Raw genomic sequence first — 16,882 nt, forward strand, 5'->3', positions numbered from 1 at the left:
TAAATTTTTGAATGGCAGTGGAAGCATTGCAGCAGCTCATCTGTAAAGCGAGGGACATCTTTAAATTACTCTTTTTTTCTGTTTTCTTTTCTTCTCAGACTGTGGACTATGTAGGAGAGACACTGTTTTTTTCTTCTCTTTCTGTACACTGCCAATAATTGCTTCCATGAAATCACACCCTTCATCCTAAAGAACTACTGTACTAAAAATAAAAATCACAGCCATCACCACCAGCAGTGTGTAAGGATGTCAAAGGCAGAAAGTCTAGTCATGTACTGGTGAACCACTGGAAACTGTCTGCAAGCAACCAGACTGGGAGGACTGATGCAGAGATGGGTGTGTGAAGTATTCAGTGAGCACAAGAGAGACCTCGAGATAATGAATGCACATTTCCAGTAGGATTTAAATTATGATTTTGTATTAACAGTAGGGTTGAAATACAGTGGCAGTCTCTTGTCTTCTGGTATAGACGGAGAGGGCCGACCTTCCGGTTCCCCTCCGTTTACTTGGTCGCTATCAGTGCTAAGAGCTTCACTTCCTCCATCCAGAAGAGAGACATGTGAAGCTGCTCGCAGCTGCTCACGCTCCTCCTCTGCCCCCGGAGAGCTGCCGGGCCTGGTTCCGCAGCGGCTCGGCCTAAATAGGCATTGCCATCTGATGGCAGAGCCTTGGAACTGCACAGTCTCTGCCTAGGGCAAGCCGGAAATAAACCAGGTGACTTGCTCCGAAATGAAGTGTCTATGACAGAGCACCTGATTTCTTCTTTTTTTCTGACACCATTTTATGATGAGTACCCTGAGAGGTTGTGGAGTCCTTCAGTGGGGATATCCAGGACATCTAGACACAATCCTGTGCCATGTGCTCTGTGATAACCCTGCTTGAGCAGGAAGGTTGCATCATATGACCCACTGTGATTCCTTCCAACCCGACCCGTTCTGTGATTCTGTGATTTCCTCTGAGTCACACTAAAAAAGTGCTTCTTCAGCCATATCCTTGGCATCCTGGTTGCCTTTTCTCTGTGGTCATGCTGTTTTCATCAGATTCACAGAAAGAGATACCTCTGCTTAATAATGTAACAGGCTCCTAGGATGGCAGAGCCATATCTTGCAATGCATTAGTGTTTTAAGTTATGGCTTCCTATTAGATTATTGGTCACAAATATAGCTGGGCTACAGCAACGGGGTGCACCTCCTAGAAGTGCTACTCATATGTAAGGAAGGAGTAGGAAGGGAAAGTGTGCAGGCCAGGCTCATACCTTCTTCTATGCAGCACCTCTAGCTGGTATGTGCAGGAGGTGAGCCCTAAGTGGATCTGCCCCTCAGCGCTCATATCTACATTCTAAAATCAAATGGGAGCTAGTATGCCTGGATGCTGGAATTTGAGCAAATGGAATTTTTTTTTTTTTTTTAAATGATCAAAAGCCTGATTCTGACATTGCCATCTAGTTGATTGAGTTCTTTCTGTCTTAACACATACTTTGTTTTGGATATCAGCCTTGTGTCTTGTGATGAACTGGCATTGGGACCATGCAAGGCAAGGGCAGGAGTTGCAACCTTCCATGTGTGTGTGAGTAATGAAATTGAATCTTGAGTGGTCTTAAAAAATATGCTTTTCATTTAAACCTGTACATGTACTCATGGATGGGTGAGTTTGATTTTACAATAGATCATTTGGTAAGAACAAAAGCATATACCCAAACCCACTACAAATGTCAAGACAAAGTTGCTCAACGTGCATCTCAAGCGAGAGTGATGACTGCCTTTTCTGTATTGCACTGTCACCTACAAGATTCAGTTGTGGACTAGATCACTCACATGCTAAAGGCTGTACACGGGATGCACAAAATGGCCATGTGTGTCTGATACTCTCATTGTCAAAGGAAATGTTTTTGCTACTACTGCCATCAGTAGGAAAGACTATTTGCAGCAATGATGGTAAGTTTTAAGATAACATCTCACTTTAGAACTGGATATTATAGTTATCCTAATAACTAGCTAATGTAAGAGGATTTTGAGCTACTCTTTCTTAATCCTATCACAATAAAATGGACTCTTAGGCGACCTAAAGTATTCTTGCTACCCACCTATCATCCCTGTTTTTAAAGTCACACCAACTTGCAGTAATGTCCTAGCTGTATGTGTTCAACTTTCTTTTCAGTTCTCTGGATCTGGCCTGGTATGTGCTTTCTGTGTCCCTTCTCCACTTTCTTCTATACTGTTCACAGTTGTATCTCCCAAGAAATATCAAGTTTATAGAGCAAAAGAAAATACACGCAAATGCAATTCTTGTATATTTGAGTTAAATACATCATAATCCCTTTTCCCTTCATTCTTTCTCAAACAGAGTGAATTCCCAAAGTAACTAGTCAGCTTTCATGAAATCACAATTTTTCTCTGTAGCACAGGATAAAGTTATTCCTTTGATTTTCCTTACCAGCCTACCTACATCACAACATGATTATAAGGATTAGCTAATTCTTATTCAGAATTCAGAAGCTGTGGCAGACTATGCAAACAATGGATAAAATGATTTCTTAAAATGCAATAGTTATCAGTAATTTTAAATAGGTTTATTGACTGTACTTCAGGCATGGAACAGAATACTTATGATAGAGATGAACAGGGAATGAGCTTCTAAACCATCACTCATTCATTTTTTGCCCATGTGTTTCATCACTTACACAAAAGGAGGGGTTTTTTTGTGGATATTATGTTGCATTTCTGCATCATTCTTCATAGTACATATATCACTACTAGAAGCATTCAGATCTGATCCTCCTCACACTGTCAATAAACCTGGAAAAGCCATCCAGTCTTCTGAACCTTTATGTAGGAAAACAGTTTTAGTTATGCTGATTAACACATATTATCTAGAAATTCTGCATTGAATCATGTACAGTTAAAATTACCATAGCTAAAAAATGATGAGTTGGACCTCTGAACCTCTGTAACACTGTCCATGTAATGCTTCCAGAAGAACAGGATCTGAAAAATCTAGACAGATTATACTAGGAAATACTACAATATAAATATTTATTTAACACAGCAAATAAATCTGCAAGGACATTAATGGAAAATGTCTCCCAGCAATCTAACCTATGAGTAGGGTTTGAGAATGGAGTTTGACCATTTATATGTTTTTCCTCCATCCACCTTGAATGGAAGTATTTTTGCAGGTTTACAGCTTAAATTTTAAACAAATATTTTTTGTTTTTCTAGTTGATTGTTATATTGACAAACTGTGTCATGTAATCATGACATATCACTCAGTACTGACAGAAGTTATTTATTTCCACAAAGGGAACTGTTATAATTATATAATTGTAACTCCACTTTAATTACTTTCTTAGCTTAGTTTTGAAGTCTCATCTCTCAGCACTGAATTCTCTATCTGGTTTTAACTGTGGTTTTGGGTTTCTTTCTGTTTTTTGGGGGGTTTTTGGTTGATTTTTTTTGTTGTTGTTGTTGTTATTTTTTGTTTGTGTTTTGTTTTGTTTTGTTGTTGTTGGTTTTTTTGGGGGAGTTAAATTTATTTTTTCTTTACATAGAGTTGGCATGATTACTTAATATACTTTTAGTTCATACATTTTATAAGATGAGAAGTCATAGCAAATGCAATAACTTAAATTTGATATCTTGTTTTAATTTTACTTGCCTGGTAGAATCTTATTGTGAATAAGTAAAAAATAGAGAGATTTAAAACTTATGGTTCAATATCTGTATTTCAGAGGCATATAGACTTTATTTCCAGGACCTACTGCCTGCGCATTAAGTGCTTTGTCCCCCTCCAGAATACTGCAAAGGTACTCTCACATGAGCTGGTCTCACACTGAAATGCTGACAGTGTTCCCACAAGAGGGCACCAGGCACAGGAAAATCCCTTCACATTCATTAACATCAACCTTATAGTTAATCTCTACTTCTTAATCACTTATAGTACTATAATGCATAATATCAAATGAAGCCCCTTTTACGTCTACTACACAGAGAAATTACCTTTTAGCCAATTTGTACTCCTAATTACCTATGTTTAAACATCGGTTTATGACACTTGTTATATTTCACCTGTGTCCAGAGAGGTACTTTGCTATCACAGTTGTAAATCGATGTTCCAGTCTATCGACTATGTGTGGACCCTTTCTCACACAGGAAATTCACATAGGCAAAATTAAGCACTTTCTGAAACAAACAAGGCAAAAAATTGATTGTACATCTAGAAATCTTCATATGTGCCCTTTTCACCTTCACCTTTCACCATCTCTTGCAGCAGGCAGTATCTGCCTCATTAATGCCCTTGAAGCTGCTCCAACCCTAATCATCATGGCATCACACAGCAGAGAGCACCTGCACTGGTGGAGTGGCATTGCCTTGCAAATCACTTCCATGTAACTTGCCTGATCTTACCTTCTGTCCACCCAACCAGCACAAAACTTCTGCAGTTGTGACACTCCTGCACAAAGAAAGTTCTTCTTCAGCAAAGGTGGAATCTAAAGCTGGTTTTCCCACATGGACACTCTTACTTCAGGGGAAAAAAATGTCCTTTGTGAAGGGGTTTCACTCCTGTTGTCTTTTTGTCTGGCATTTGAACCTAAAAGAGGCAACCTTTATAATGGAGGATTTCTCATCTGTGTTTGTCCTATTTTCAAGATAATTATGCAACTGGGATTCTGTGTGCTGGGGGAAAAGTTTGTTTCAAAGTAGTTACATGGATTTGCAATCTAGAGTTCTAAAACTGCTGTGAACCACGTCTACTTGACGTCATCTGTGTGCAAACAAGTCCCTGTTTTCTTCTGTATAGAAGTGAGCTGTTTCAGCAATGTTTAATCAACCAGTACTAACTGACCTTCTCAAATCCACAGATTCATTTTCAATAAATGTTTAACTACTGTTTTCTAAAGCCAAAGGTTCACAACATGTAAAGCCTAATCTTAATCTTAATCTTTTAATCTTAATTTTATAGTTACCAAACAGCATGATTTCTGTAGGGCTACATGGCTTCTCTACCCTCAACCATTTGATATTAAATAATTTATGTCATGTCAGCTTTCTATACTAAGAGTGAAACTATACTATCCCAGAAATGACCAATGTATGCATATATTCTAAGGCCAGGAGTGTGGAGGAGGATTAGTCTCAATCTTCTGTTGAGTTGCCTCAAATACAGAAGATTAAGGACATGCTAAATACACTGAAAATAATTCTCCTTCTCCACAATAGAAAATGCACATTTGGATGGACTTGTATGAAACCACTAACCTTTCAAATGATTGCAATTTCAGTTCACAATACTTCTTTCTACCTGTCTTCCATAGTGGGAATGGAGGACTAAAACTCATCTCCCACTCATCTCACAAATCCCAAAAGTTCAGAGATAAAATCTCATCATCAACTCATGGACAGTATATCTTCCCTGTAAGATAAAAGATAGTTATCCTCAGGCATAGATACCAAAACCTTAGGTATATTTTGAACTGATCTTGACTATTTTATACTGAAGTACAGCTCTTTCTGCAGATTACTGTTGTGCTTGTTAGAGCCTCCACATTTAAGGCAAATTGTCCCTAATCAGAGACTTGGTGGTTTGTTACTGTAAGTCATATATCCCCAGGTTGTTCTGCCTCCTTGCGGCTACCCAGTTTCAGTGCACTCATCCAAAATTTTACTGGGTCTTTGCTATTTGCTGTTCTCTACTACTGAGACTACAATAGCTGCTCTAGATTATTGCTTACCCTTAAAGAATGAGGTAATTTCTATGTTTTGTAAATTTTCCCAAACTCACCTGCCTCTAAAGGAAAATCTTTATGATACTGGGCTGTTGACCACTTGCCAAAGACTAAAATGTCTTGTTCAGAAAAGCACTATTACTCATATCTAATATCTTCAGGAGTGTCTGTAATACTGGGCATGGGCAAATTAGGCCAAAGTTGTTTACACTTTTAGGAGAAGACATTTATGCATGCCTTCCAAGTATTTAACGCGTAGATACGGAATGTACTTTGCATGAAGATAGAATGTACATATATGCAAAGATGTGCATCTTGTAAAAGACTTTTGCCCTGTGTTTGACACTATTTGGAATTATTTCAATTTTTGGTTTCAATTTAGGATTTGAGACTGTGCTTATTCAACTCATGAATGTATTCTATTGAAAAATATTTTTTAATATTCATCTTCTTAGATAATATGAATATAAAATAATAGCTAGTACAAAAAAATCTGAGTAGTACACTTGTATTCAGGTTTGTGTTTTTCAAATTATCATGTAAAAGGGTGTATCTAGGGTCAGGTGTTAGACAAACCTGGTTTCCTTTACTACTGCTTGGATTTTTCTGATCAAACATAAGCAGCAAAACATATTGCTTGATTTTGCTGCAAAATCAGAAAGGCTAGAACCAAAAGAAATGAGATTCAGGAGGATCTTGATTCTCTTGCAGCAGTATTTGTGTGAGGTGCTTTAACTTCTACCTTTTGAAGTGGGACTCAACCTATGTCTTTCTATTGAACAGGTTTGGATAGTTTTTTATACAAGTCTCATTGGGTCCAGCTGCTAGGGGCTTTTTCCTTGCAGCTTTTTTATGGTGTTGGATAAGGCTAGGACAGGTGGGGTTAACATGACCTCTGTAAACTGAATAAGTTAATACTTGATAGAATCGGTTACTGAATATGTGGTTTTCCTGTACTGAAGAGTCAGGATGAGAGCATTCCTGTGCAGCAGAAGATACTGACCTTGCTCTGTAGGCCGTGTGCAGTTCGCTACAATCTACAATCACACACACAGAGTGTTGCAATCAAGTGGTGAAACCAAGCTGACTTATGAATTTTGGGGCACAATTTCAGGACCGTTAGCGTTGAAGTGCGACCACTAGAACAGAACTCCCAGCACCCGTCACGTCTCGACCGACTCCTTGCCGTGACTTCACATAATGAGTGCCCCGAGCATCCCCCTCGCTTCTCCCCGCACAATGTATGAGACAAGAACTGGTTAAAAAAAAAAAATAAATAAAAAAAAAAGAGGGTGCGGCGGCGGGGATTTCCCAGGGCGGATATTTCAGGATGTCGGTGGGAGGGAGGGGTGGGATCGCTTTGCTCACGGTCAGCCCCGGCGGTGGCGGGGCCGGCCTGTCCCGCCCCGGCCCGGCCCGTCCCGTCCCGCCCCGCGGAGGCAAGTGGCAGTGCCGGCGGCCGCGGCCGCACTCGCACCGCCGCCACCATGACGGACCGCTCCACCTTCGACACCAATGTCATCACCATGACCCGCTTCGTGATGGAGGAGGGCAGGCGGGCGAAGGGCACCGGGGAGTTCACGCAGCTCCTCAACTCGCTCTGCACGGCCATCAAAGCCATCTCCACCGCTGTCCGCAAAGCGGGCATTGCCAACCTGTGAGTCCCGGGATGCGCCCCCAGCCTTTCCGCATCCCCGCGGGTCCAGGGCATCCTGGTGCCTCCGGGGTGGTGGATATCGGGATGAGGATGGGAATGGGTATTTCTTTCACCAGAAAAGCCTGTCAGTAGGGTTGCGTCAACCCATCCTTGATTTTTTTCAAGTGACACAGGTCCTTTGACTTTTCAACAGTGTAAGATGCCCAGTCTTTGCGAAATGCCTGCTGATATTAGAACTTAGTTAATACTTTCAGTAGGTGCAGGTGCCTGAAGCCATAAGACCAAATATACTGAAAGACAAAGCCTAGCAAAATAAGGCTGAATTATTGCTTAATAACAAAGCATCATTTTATCCTTTGAGGTGTCAAATCAAATTCAGAGTGGTTTTTTTTTCCGTAGTGCATCATAGCAACTAGACTTTCTTTATGAAATTTTGGATATCTAAGGTTTTTAGAAAGTGCACTGGTTAGGAACAGTAGTGTCTGTAATCAGCCAGTGAGAAGGATGTTGTTCTGGAGATGCATCAGAAGGAATTTGGAACTCTTGAAATGCGAAATCCCTGAAACTACTTGTAGGTAGCTACTCCTCATAAGTATTTTACTTACTAAGTAAATTACTAAGTGTCTTCATATGCCCCGTTGTGTGCTGGTCAAGGCTTTAGACATTGACTACTTCATTACTTAATGGAAAATGTTGTAAAGAGAAAATGAACTTGCCTCTACAAGCTATTCAGAGGAAAATATATTTAAAAAAAAGGCAAAAATACTCCTTATGTATGTTTGAGCTATTTTTCTGTTTTGACTTCAGACTGCATGTAACTGCGGTAATTTTTAATTGTGATGTGCTAGTCCTTTTATATGCCTCTTGTATCTATCAATAGAGACCAGGGTGTCCCAGCTCTAATCTGATTTGTAAGCTTAGGGACCTATTCCTTTAGTGTCTTACATGTGTGTCTGTTGGCAGCTGCCCACAGGTTTGGTATCTGTGCCCATAGACTTGCCTGGTGATCCCCTGCATGGTGTGTTCCACTCTCCATCAATGCTGGGGTAACAGGCTTTGGACTCATAAGCCTCCTTGAACAGTACATCTCCTGCTGTAGAACTGCATTTTATAAGCAGTGGTGAGATTTTGCTTTGCTGTCAGGGAATGTGAGCAAGTAGGGATCCCTGCAATCCATTTCTTTGGAGCATCCTCAGACTCAACTATGTGCTTAGTGCTGCACAGCATGGGAGGCGCAGAACAGCTGTGGAAGACATACAGACCCTTCCCAGCTGCAGGTTCTACACCTGATACATCTCCTCCTCCCAGGATTCCCCAAAAGATGAGGTACATAAGCTGTTCTGCTGCTGTGCCTCCACTCAATGTTCCAAGTACTTCTTTTCTCAAAGCACTTTCACAGTGGCAGAAAAATATTCTCTACCTGTAGCAGAGGTACAGAAAGACATAGAGCTATGCCAGGTCTTTGTCTCATGCATAAAACTGAAGAAATGCATTGCTAAAGTAATGTGTTCAGTGTTATTACCTAAAACCTGAAATACCAGTGTTCAGTCTAATCAATGAACTGTAGCTGAAAGACCTAAGAGTCATCTGAATGTGTGCTGAGCTGGCTATTGTTTTCCCCTTCAAAGAGCTAAATTTCCCCTTTCTCTGTAATCACCTATCATAAGGTCTCCTGATATTTCCGTATGCCAGATGGTTTGATTCTGATTAGCTTGCAACATTTTATTTGCATTTCTTATTTGTGTTTCTCAGTTCTTTTCCCAAGGAGACATTTACTTCAAATCAAAACTGAAAACATTAAATCATTAATAGGTTGATTTATCTTGAACAGACTTTTTCTGCTGCAATTTCCACGTCATATTGCTCATCAGGAGTATATTGCATACAGAGGATATAGCATAACTAGTGTGGTCAGATTCACATATATATATATTCATATTTTTAAAGTATACATATACATATGCTTTTAAAACATAAAATATTCAAATGAATTCCTAGCTTTTAGGGTATGCAGAGCCTAGAATTCAGGAATAATACATAGGTCTTAAGTGCTCATTAAAAAGCACAGTTGTAACTCAGCCTACAGGTCTGGCTGTGTTTAACTATAGTTAACAAACTGTTGAAATGCAATTCCTTGTTTTGTATTTCTTAGCAACTTCTAGATATGCAAACACAGCTAATGAAAACATATCTCAGCAAAAATTCACTGGCCAGTAAATATAAAAGAGGTTTAGAGAGCTGCCGTGTCATTTGAAAATGCAGGATGTTTACAGGAGGTTTTACTGGTGTAACAAACAGAACCATTTAGAAGATGCAGTGCTCCGTTCTCATGAAATGCTCTCTCTTGCAATTGCTCTAGCTATGGAATTGCTGGGTCTACCAACGTGACTGGAGATCAAGTAAAAAAGCTTGATATTCTTTCCAATGACCTGGTGATTAACATGCTCAAGTCATCCTTCAGTACATGTGTTATCGTGTCTGAAGAAAACAAAGATGCTGTGATAGTGGAAACTGAAAAACAGGTTAGTAACTTTAAAAGTTCTCCCTGCTTGATTTCAGATCAGCCTGTACAGGTGTACTGCTCCACATCTAAAGAGGTAAAACTGAACTAAAAGTTTCAGAAAACAGGTACTTTCCTAAACTGGGAAATGAAGGTGGAGGTGATGGGTGGAGAGAGTGTTAGTCAACATTGGTTCTTTCTATCATTTCTGCTCTCTAGACTGATGTTTATTGGTTTTATTTATTTTCTAGGTGTTGTTCCTCCCCACCTTCTTTTTCTTCCACCTTTTTCTTATTGTGGGGAAAGCATTTCATTCATCCCCATCTGATCTCTGGAACTATGCTCTGAGTCAGTCAAGCCCTTTTGAAGTGGGACACTGATGAGCTGTTCTCTGCAGGTCAAATCTCGAGGTCTTTAATTGATGAAAATTCTCCTTGAAGGCTGTGAAAGACTCAGCAACAATGAAAAAAAGAGCATTTTTTACATTTATTATTCTTTATATTCACAAGCCTGCCTTTGCTTGCTGTGGGATAGTTTCTATTTCCCAGCTAAAATTCTGATCATGTAAAAACCTGAGTAAAAATTTAGTCAAAACAATCAGCAAAAACATAGTTTACAAAATATAATGAGGCTTGCTTTGTTTAAGCAGTTCTTTCTCTCCCTGTTAAGAAATCTTCAAAATTTATTTTCTAGGCATTGGATTTCCTTAGATCTGAACAAATATTCTCAAAGGTCACTGAGGGAGTCTAAGTATTAATGCTTTTCTAAACTAAATGTGAGCCAATACACTGTTTTTATCAATGCATACCAGGAATTCCTACTTGCAGAGTAGAGCATTGCTGAACTTAAATTTAAATTTCTGACATGCAGGATAAAATCCAAGAAAAACAAATGAACACTGTTGTTACATATTATTATTAAGACAACTATGAATAAAATGATGGGAGAACAAAATATTTAAAAGGTACAGTTAGTTCAGCTTTTCCCTGTACTGTCAATTTCCTATATTAAGGAATCCTACTGGATTCCTTAATCCAGCAATAAGGTAGAGATTTCTTTTTGATCCCCCAAAACCCAGGGTAAGATCAGTCTGTCTAAAGTAGTACCTGGCCATTTCAGAGCACAGATTAAGGAAAATTTATAGTTTAGGCATGGCAGCCATTAAAGAGCTTTTTAGTACCTCTATAGGTAGAGGTAAAATATGGTTTTTAGCTCTACATGAAAAAGGCTGATTTTCATTTTGTTTTTTCTCCTTACTATTCAGAAAGACATGTTGTAACCAAAGAGAAAGTGCAGCCTAGCCTAGACGGTGGATATGAGAGGATTGACCTCAATTACAGAGATGAAACAAACCAATAAAAGTATTCCCTTTTTTTTCCTCACATTTAAAAGTGTATGAGAAAACTTCACTTTTCCTGTGTTATCATCTGTGATGTACTTTAAAGATTTCTTAGCTTCTCCTCTGGTTTGGCACAAATCATGGTTGTAATTAAGGGCTGAAATCTGGGCCAAAGAATTGCTGACATTTGAATTTGGTTCCTTCATAATCGATAAAGGTGTTTTAGCTTATATTGCTGTGTAAGTCTCTGAGAAAATTTACCTACTGAAATGTTTTTATTTGGAGGAAGTGGATAAATGCTGTCACTAATCTAGTTCTCCTTTTTTGTGTTTTTTAGGGTAAATACATAGTCTGCATAGACCCTCTAGATGGTTCGTCGAACATTGACTGTCTTGTTTCCATTGGGACCATCTTTGCAATTTATAGAAAGGTAAAATTCTTTCATGTAGGATAGGAAAAACTATTATTGTGCAGCTTTTGGTGAAATAAAATTACGTGGGAAGACAATAAAATCTAACTAAACTTGTTTGTGAAAGAGACTCAGGGCCAGCATTAATTTAGATCTGGTATTTCACAGACACATGAATTTGAATTTGAATTAGTCTCTTAGAAGAAGAAGAACCTGTGTGTACATGGAAGCCTAGCTAATATTTAATTAGCCAGCTAATGAAATTACCCCTTGGAAAAGATCATGTCTTAAGTTTCATGAATATTTGTGTTGAGGCAAAATACCACGTGGTTGTCATCTACTTGGGGAATGTGCTTTCAGGTTTTCTTGTTCTCTGTGCTAATAGTTCTGTTGGCCTGAGGACAGGCTTCAAAAACAAACCAGAGCTGAAACATGTCATATGCATTTGAAGTGTCTAATTCACTCTGAAAGGCAGAAACGCAGTCTGAAGGAGGTTGAAATACTAGACTTACAGGTCACAACATGGGGGAAAAAGCAAATCAGATAAAACACACCCAACTGTCCATTTTAGTCATCTTTTGTATGTTGTCATATATCCCAAAGTAGCTATTTTCAAATTCATTTTTGTGTGAAGCAAAAGAAAATAAAAAAATCCCAAGTACTTTTGATCAACTTTGAACTTCATGAGTCACGTTTCATTTCTTTTCAACTGCGCCTCTGAGTTTTCCTCTGAGCTGTGTTCATCATCACTTACAAGGAGGTGCATAGCTCTTTATTATCTCCTTAATCCTTTCCTGCTTCCTGCATTCCTGCTAGGCTTAGTTAGAAGTGCACTTCTAGATCGATGTGTTTGTATCCTATGTATAATTTGTATTAGTGCATCCAGTAGGAATCTTAGTTGAGGATCATGGAAACATTTGTGCCACCACATGGCATGGATATAGAGCAGAAGACTGTCCCTATCCCAGAGTCCTGTCATGTACCAGCAGGAGAAATGAAGTAAAATTGACCATACTCTTTCTTGTTCTAGGTGTCTCCTGATGAACCTTCTGCGAAAGATGCTTTGCAGCCTGGACGCAATCTCGTGGCAGCTGGCTATGCACTCTATGGGAGTGCCACCATGCTGGTGCTGGCAACTTCTGCTGGAGGTGTCAACTGTTTCATGCTGGATCCGGTGAGAATATCTTCTCTTTCTTTGTTTCTGTGTTAGGGATTGACAGGTACTGTCTATAAGAACTGTCTGACCCCAGGAAAATCAACAAAAGGAGCAGTTTTCAAGGTAGCGTGAATAAATCTTGTACTTATAACCCACCAGCAATAAAGTCAAGAGACTTGCATTCCACCTGCCTGATGCAGAAGTGCCATGTGTGACTGAACAACAGGAAGACAGCCGAGTCAGCAGAGCAAATACACAGCATGTGCAACCATGTGATATTTAAAATAAGCAGTTTTCTGCAGTACAAAATACCCTTTAAGTCTTATTTGTCTTTTCCTTAATGCTAGGACCTTAGTAAACCAGAGGAGCATAAATATTTAACCATCTTTCTGTATTTTGAGATCCCACCATGATATGTAAAAGAGTAAGTGATGTGTATGGGTGATGTGACCTTCTAGCATGCATTTGCCGTGAGTTTTAAAACAAAAGTCATATTGATCACAGCAGAAAGTAGTTTGCTTTAGAGGCCTGTTTCTTTGTGATCAGTCAGGGTGCCACCTGCTAGTCTTAAATTTTTATGACCTGCACTGATCAAGCTGCAGGAAATATAACTTTGTACTCTCTGTTTAGTAGCAGCTTAAATATATGCATGTGTTTTTCACTTTATTCAAGTAACAGATCTGACTTTGAGTATGCATGAATGTTATTTCATTTGCTCTTAGCACTAACTTGGAAAATTACTTTAGAGAAAACTAAACAGACCAGGCCTTGGTCACACACTTCCTGTTGGCCCAAGCAAAAAAGAACTGGAGTATCTGCAGCAATTTGAAGATGTTTATGCATGGTTCAGCCAGCACTCTCAATTTCCAAACTCCCAGGAGTTCTGAAACTACTTATATTGTTCTAAGTCTAACCGAATAATGGAGAGATAAAGAAATTTACAAGTAGCATTTTTTGGGCGTAGAAAATAGAGAATGGTAGTATGAGGAAGCTTGTATGATGACAGGATTCATGCTCTCTCTGTTTATGTATAAACAAAATACTTTGCATGTAGACTGCAAAGACTACTTTTTTTGTAGGTACTGAATTATTTTAAAAATTGACAGTGGTAGTAAGTTTTTATTAAATTGTGCATGTTATTGCATTTTGCCTTGGTTTGCAAATAAGTGAGCAATTAAGTTAACAAATATTTTTCTTTCTTATTGATAGGCAATTGGAGAATTTATTTTGGTGGAAAGAGATGTGAAAATCAAAAAGAAGGGAAATATCTACAGTCTCAATGAAGGCTATGCTAAATATTTTGATCCTGCCATCACAGAGTATCTCAAAAAGAAGAAATTCCCTGAGGTAAAAGATCCTGTTTCAGAGAAACTCTCTGATGACAAACACCATTAATGATTTCCAACTCATCAATCACTCATTCTCTCATGAACTGTTCAGAGCTAGTTTTCCTTTCCTATCTATTTAAAATATAACTTGATGTACGATTGCTAATGCGAGCAACAGTTGATATAACCAGATATTTCAGCATTCTCCAAATACTGCACTGCGCCTCTTTTGCATTTTTTATTTTCTTCCTTTTTTTCTTTGTTTGAATCTTTTTTCAAATCTTTTTTCCTGAATGAGGATCTGAGTAATGGTGCTGGAGGCAAAACTGGGCATTTGGTAATCAAGTAGAGAGAAAATCTTGTCTGGTGATGAAGAAATTTGATCAACACGTGTTGCATTGCTGCTTCCTCACTGCAACATCTGAGTGGCTGGAGAGCAGCATGGAGATGACAGTGGGCCATTGTGCACTGGTAACACGAGCTGTGTCCTCGGAGAGCCTCTCTCTTGAAAATCTAGTGTAGTTTCGAGGCCTGCTTTGTGTTTGTGCTACTTCCTGGTGTCAGGAGGCCCAAAGCTCCAAGGAGTGCCCATGAATGGTTCTCATGCCTTACACATTTCATCACTGAAGTTATTTCACTGGAAATGACATGTGAACTACTCTTGTCAGGTGTTGGTGTCCCATCCTGACTTCCTGATCTTGCTTTGAAAGAGGATTGATGTTTTCATCATTTATCTTTCCAGGCTTCAGCTGTTGTTTGTGTAGATGTTAAAATGTAGTCCAGGGAGCAGAATAAGGAAGTAACATCAGAAGTCAACTATTAACTTATTCTTAACAAAAAATTGCAGAAGCTGGCAAAAATGGTTGGAAGAAGTATTGAAGATCACTTCTTTTGCTCTTTGATTATTTTTCTGCTAAAAAAGACAAGGCCCCAGTATAAATTCCTAGCACTTGAGTTTTTGCTACTGGAAAAGTGGTGTTTTCCAAGTGTTAGAGCCAGTGGAGAGTTGGGATACATTTTCTGGTTTTGATACTACTGCTTATCTATGCTGAAGTCTTCTGTCACTCCTTTTCCTTGGATTTTCCTAGTTAGGAAATGAAGAGGATACTGACACACTCTGCAAAACTACTTTGAGTATTATCAATGAAGCACAACATGGAGATGAAAGATGCTAGGACTGCTAAAGGGGCATGTGGGGGAGGTTGACCTGGTGTGCTGTCCAGTTACTTTTATTGGAATATTTTTCTGTAGGATGGCAGTTCACCATATGGTGGGAGGTACGTAGGATCTATGGTGGCAGATGTGCATCGCACACTAGTGTATGGAGGAATCTTTCTGTATCCTGCTAACTCCAAAAGTCCCAAAGGAAAGGTAAGCCTGAATAAGCCCAGTTATAGAAAATATTTCATTACCTAGGCATTTCACTATCAAGATCAATATTTTGATTACAGAGCCTGTGGTCTGTAACTTGGTAGCTTGTATTTCTTGTGTGTGGGGATATGGCCATCCCTTGCACGCTGTCACAAGGGACAGCAGCCTGTTGTCAGACACCTATTCTAGGGCTGCTACTCACCCATTTCAACTGCAGTGACTTCTCTTTCTTTGCCTGCAAACATATCCACTGGAACATACCAGGGATGGGCTGCTCAAACAGGCTCCCCTGCACCATATCAGCTAGAACTGGTGGTTCTGGTCCCAGCTGAGTAGAACATTACAAAGCAAAGAATCCACATTACCCTGAGATTTCTAGCACAAGGTAGTTTGTAAGAAGCCTAAATGTAGTTGACCCACTGGGAGAAGTGAAAACCATCTGCATCTTGTGTGTGGATGTCATCTGGAGGAACTGTGCCTGGCTGCATCTGCCGGGATAATGGTCAGTCAGGGAAGATCACGCACTTACAGGCTGACAAGGGGACTGTTTATTCAGCAAAGACCTTTGATCTGTTTTGTAATTCTCCGTAAAATATTGCCTCAGGTTGCAGATAAGATACAGTTATTCATTAGAGAACCCCAGTGGCAAGCTCAGAGCTCATGTTTTTATTTTCACACAGTTCTATGTGGGTCTGCCTCATTAACAGTTGTGTCTTAACATACAAGCTTTATCTCTCTGTAGATAGCACAATGCCAACATGGGCTATGGAGAAAGCGCTCAGATTGGGGAAAATCCAGCATTCACTGTGTTTTTGAAAGGAAAATCCACACAATTTCATTGTTGCATCAATGTTTATATGCAATAAAGAGTACTTAGAATATTGATTGGTTTAAGATTGTATGCCAAATATATTTGCATGGCATGTTTTTTGGCATTGCCTGGCCTGACTTCTGCAATTTTGACTTTTTGTCTTCTAGCTGAGACTGCTCTACGAATGCAATCCTATGGCTTTTGTTATTGAGAAGGCTGGGGGCATAGCTACAACTGGTTATCAAGCTGTACTAGATATAGTGCCTGAGGATATCCATCAAAGAGTGCCTGTTGTCTTGGGGTCTCCTGATGATGTGAAGGAGTACCTTGAGATAGTCAAGAAACATTCAGCTAAGTAAACAAAGCTTGCTGAATTCACTGTGCACAGGGGATAAAATGTCTTACAGCTGAACCAAAGAATATGCTGCAGTACTGTGAGATTGAGCTGTCTGACTTCTGTAGCAAAAGAGCAAATGAGCCGTATTTTCATAAGATTTTTTAAAGTGAAATCTTGTGCAACTGCATTGTGCAATGAAAGGCATTAAAAGATTGCATAAAAGGAAGCATTAAAATTAAAGCAATGGAAAAA

The 16,882-nt window shown here is 39.3% G+C and overlaps 1 protein-coding gene across 1 annotated transcript; it reads left to right on the top strand.

Moving 5' to 3' along the window:
- The first annotated feature begins 7,136 nt into the window (after window positions 1-7,136).
- Window positions 7,137-16,882, top strand: LOC131571075 (fructose-1,6-bisphosphatase 1). The gene is made up of 7 exons (XM_058823630.1): window positions 7,137-7,379; window positions 9,739-9,901; window positions 11,556-11,648; window positions 12,658-12,801; window positions 13,993-14,130; window positions 15,363-15,482; window positions 16,461-16,882. Exons 1-7 carry the CDS (start codon window positions 7,210-7,212, stop codon window positions 16,650-16,652), a joined length of 1,020 nt encoding a protein of 339 aa, XP_058679613.1. The 5' UTR covers window positions 7,137-7,209; the 3' UTR covers window positions 16,653-16,882.

The sequence above is a fragment of the Ammospiza caudacuta genome, chromosome Z (genome assembly GCF_027887145.1).
Source record: "Ammospiza caudacuta isolate bAmmCau1 chromosome Z, bAmmCau1.pri, whole genome shotgun sequence".
Taxonomy (NCBI): Eukaryota; Metazoa; Chordata; class Aves; order Passeriformes; family Passerellidae; genus Ammospiza; species Ammospiza caudacuta.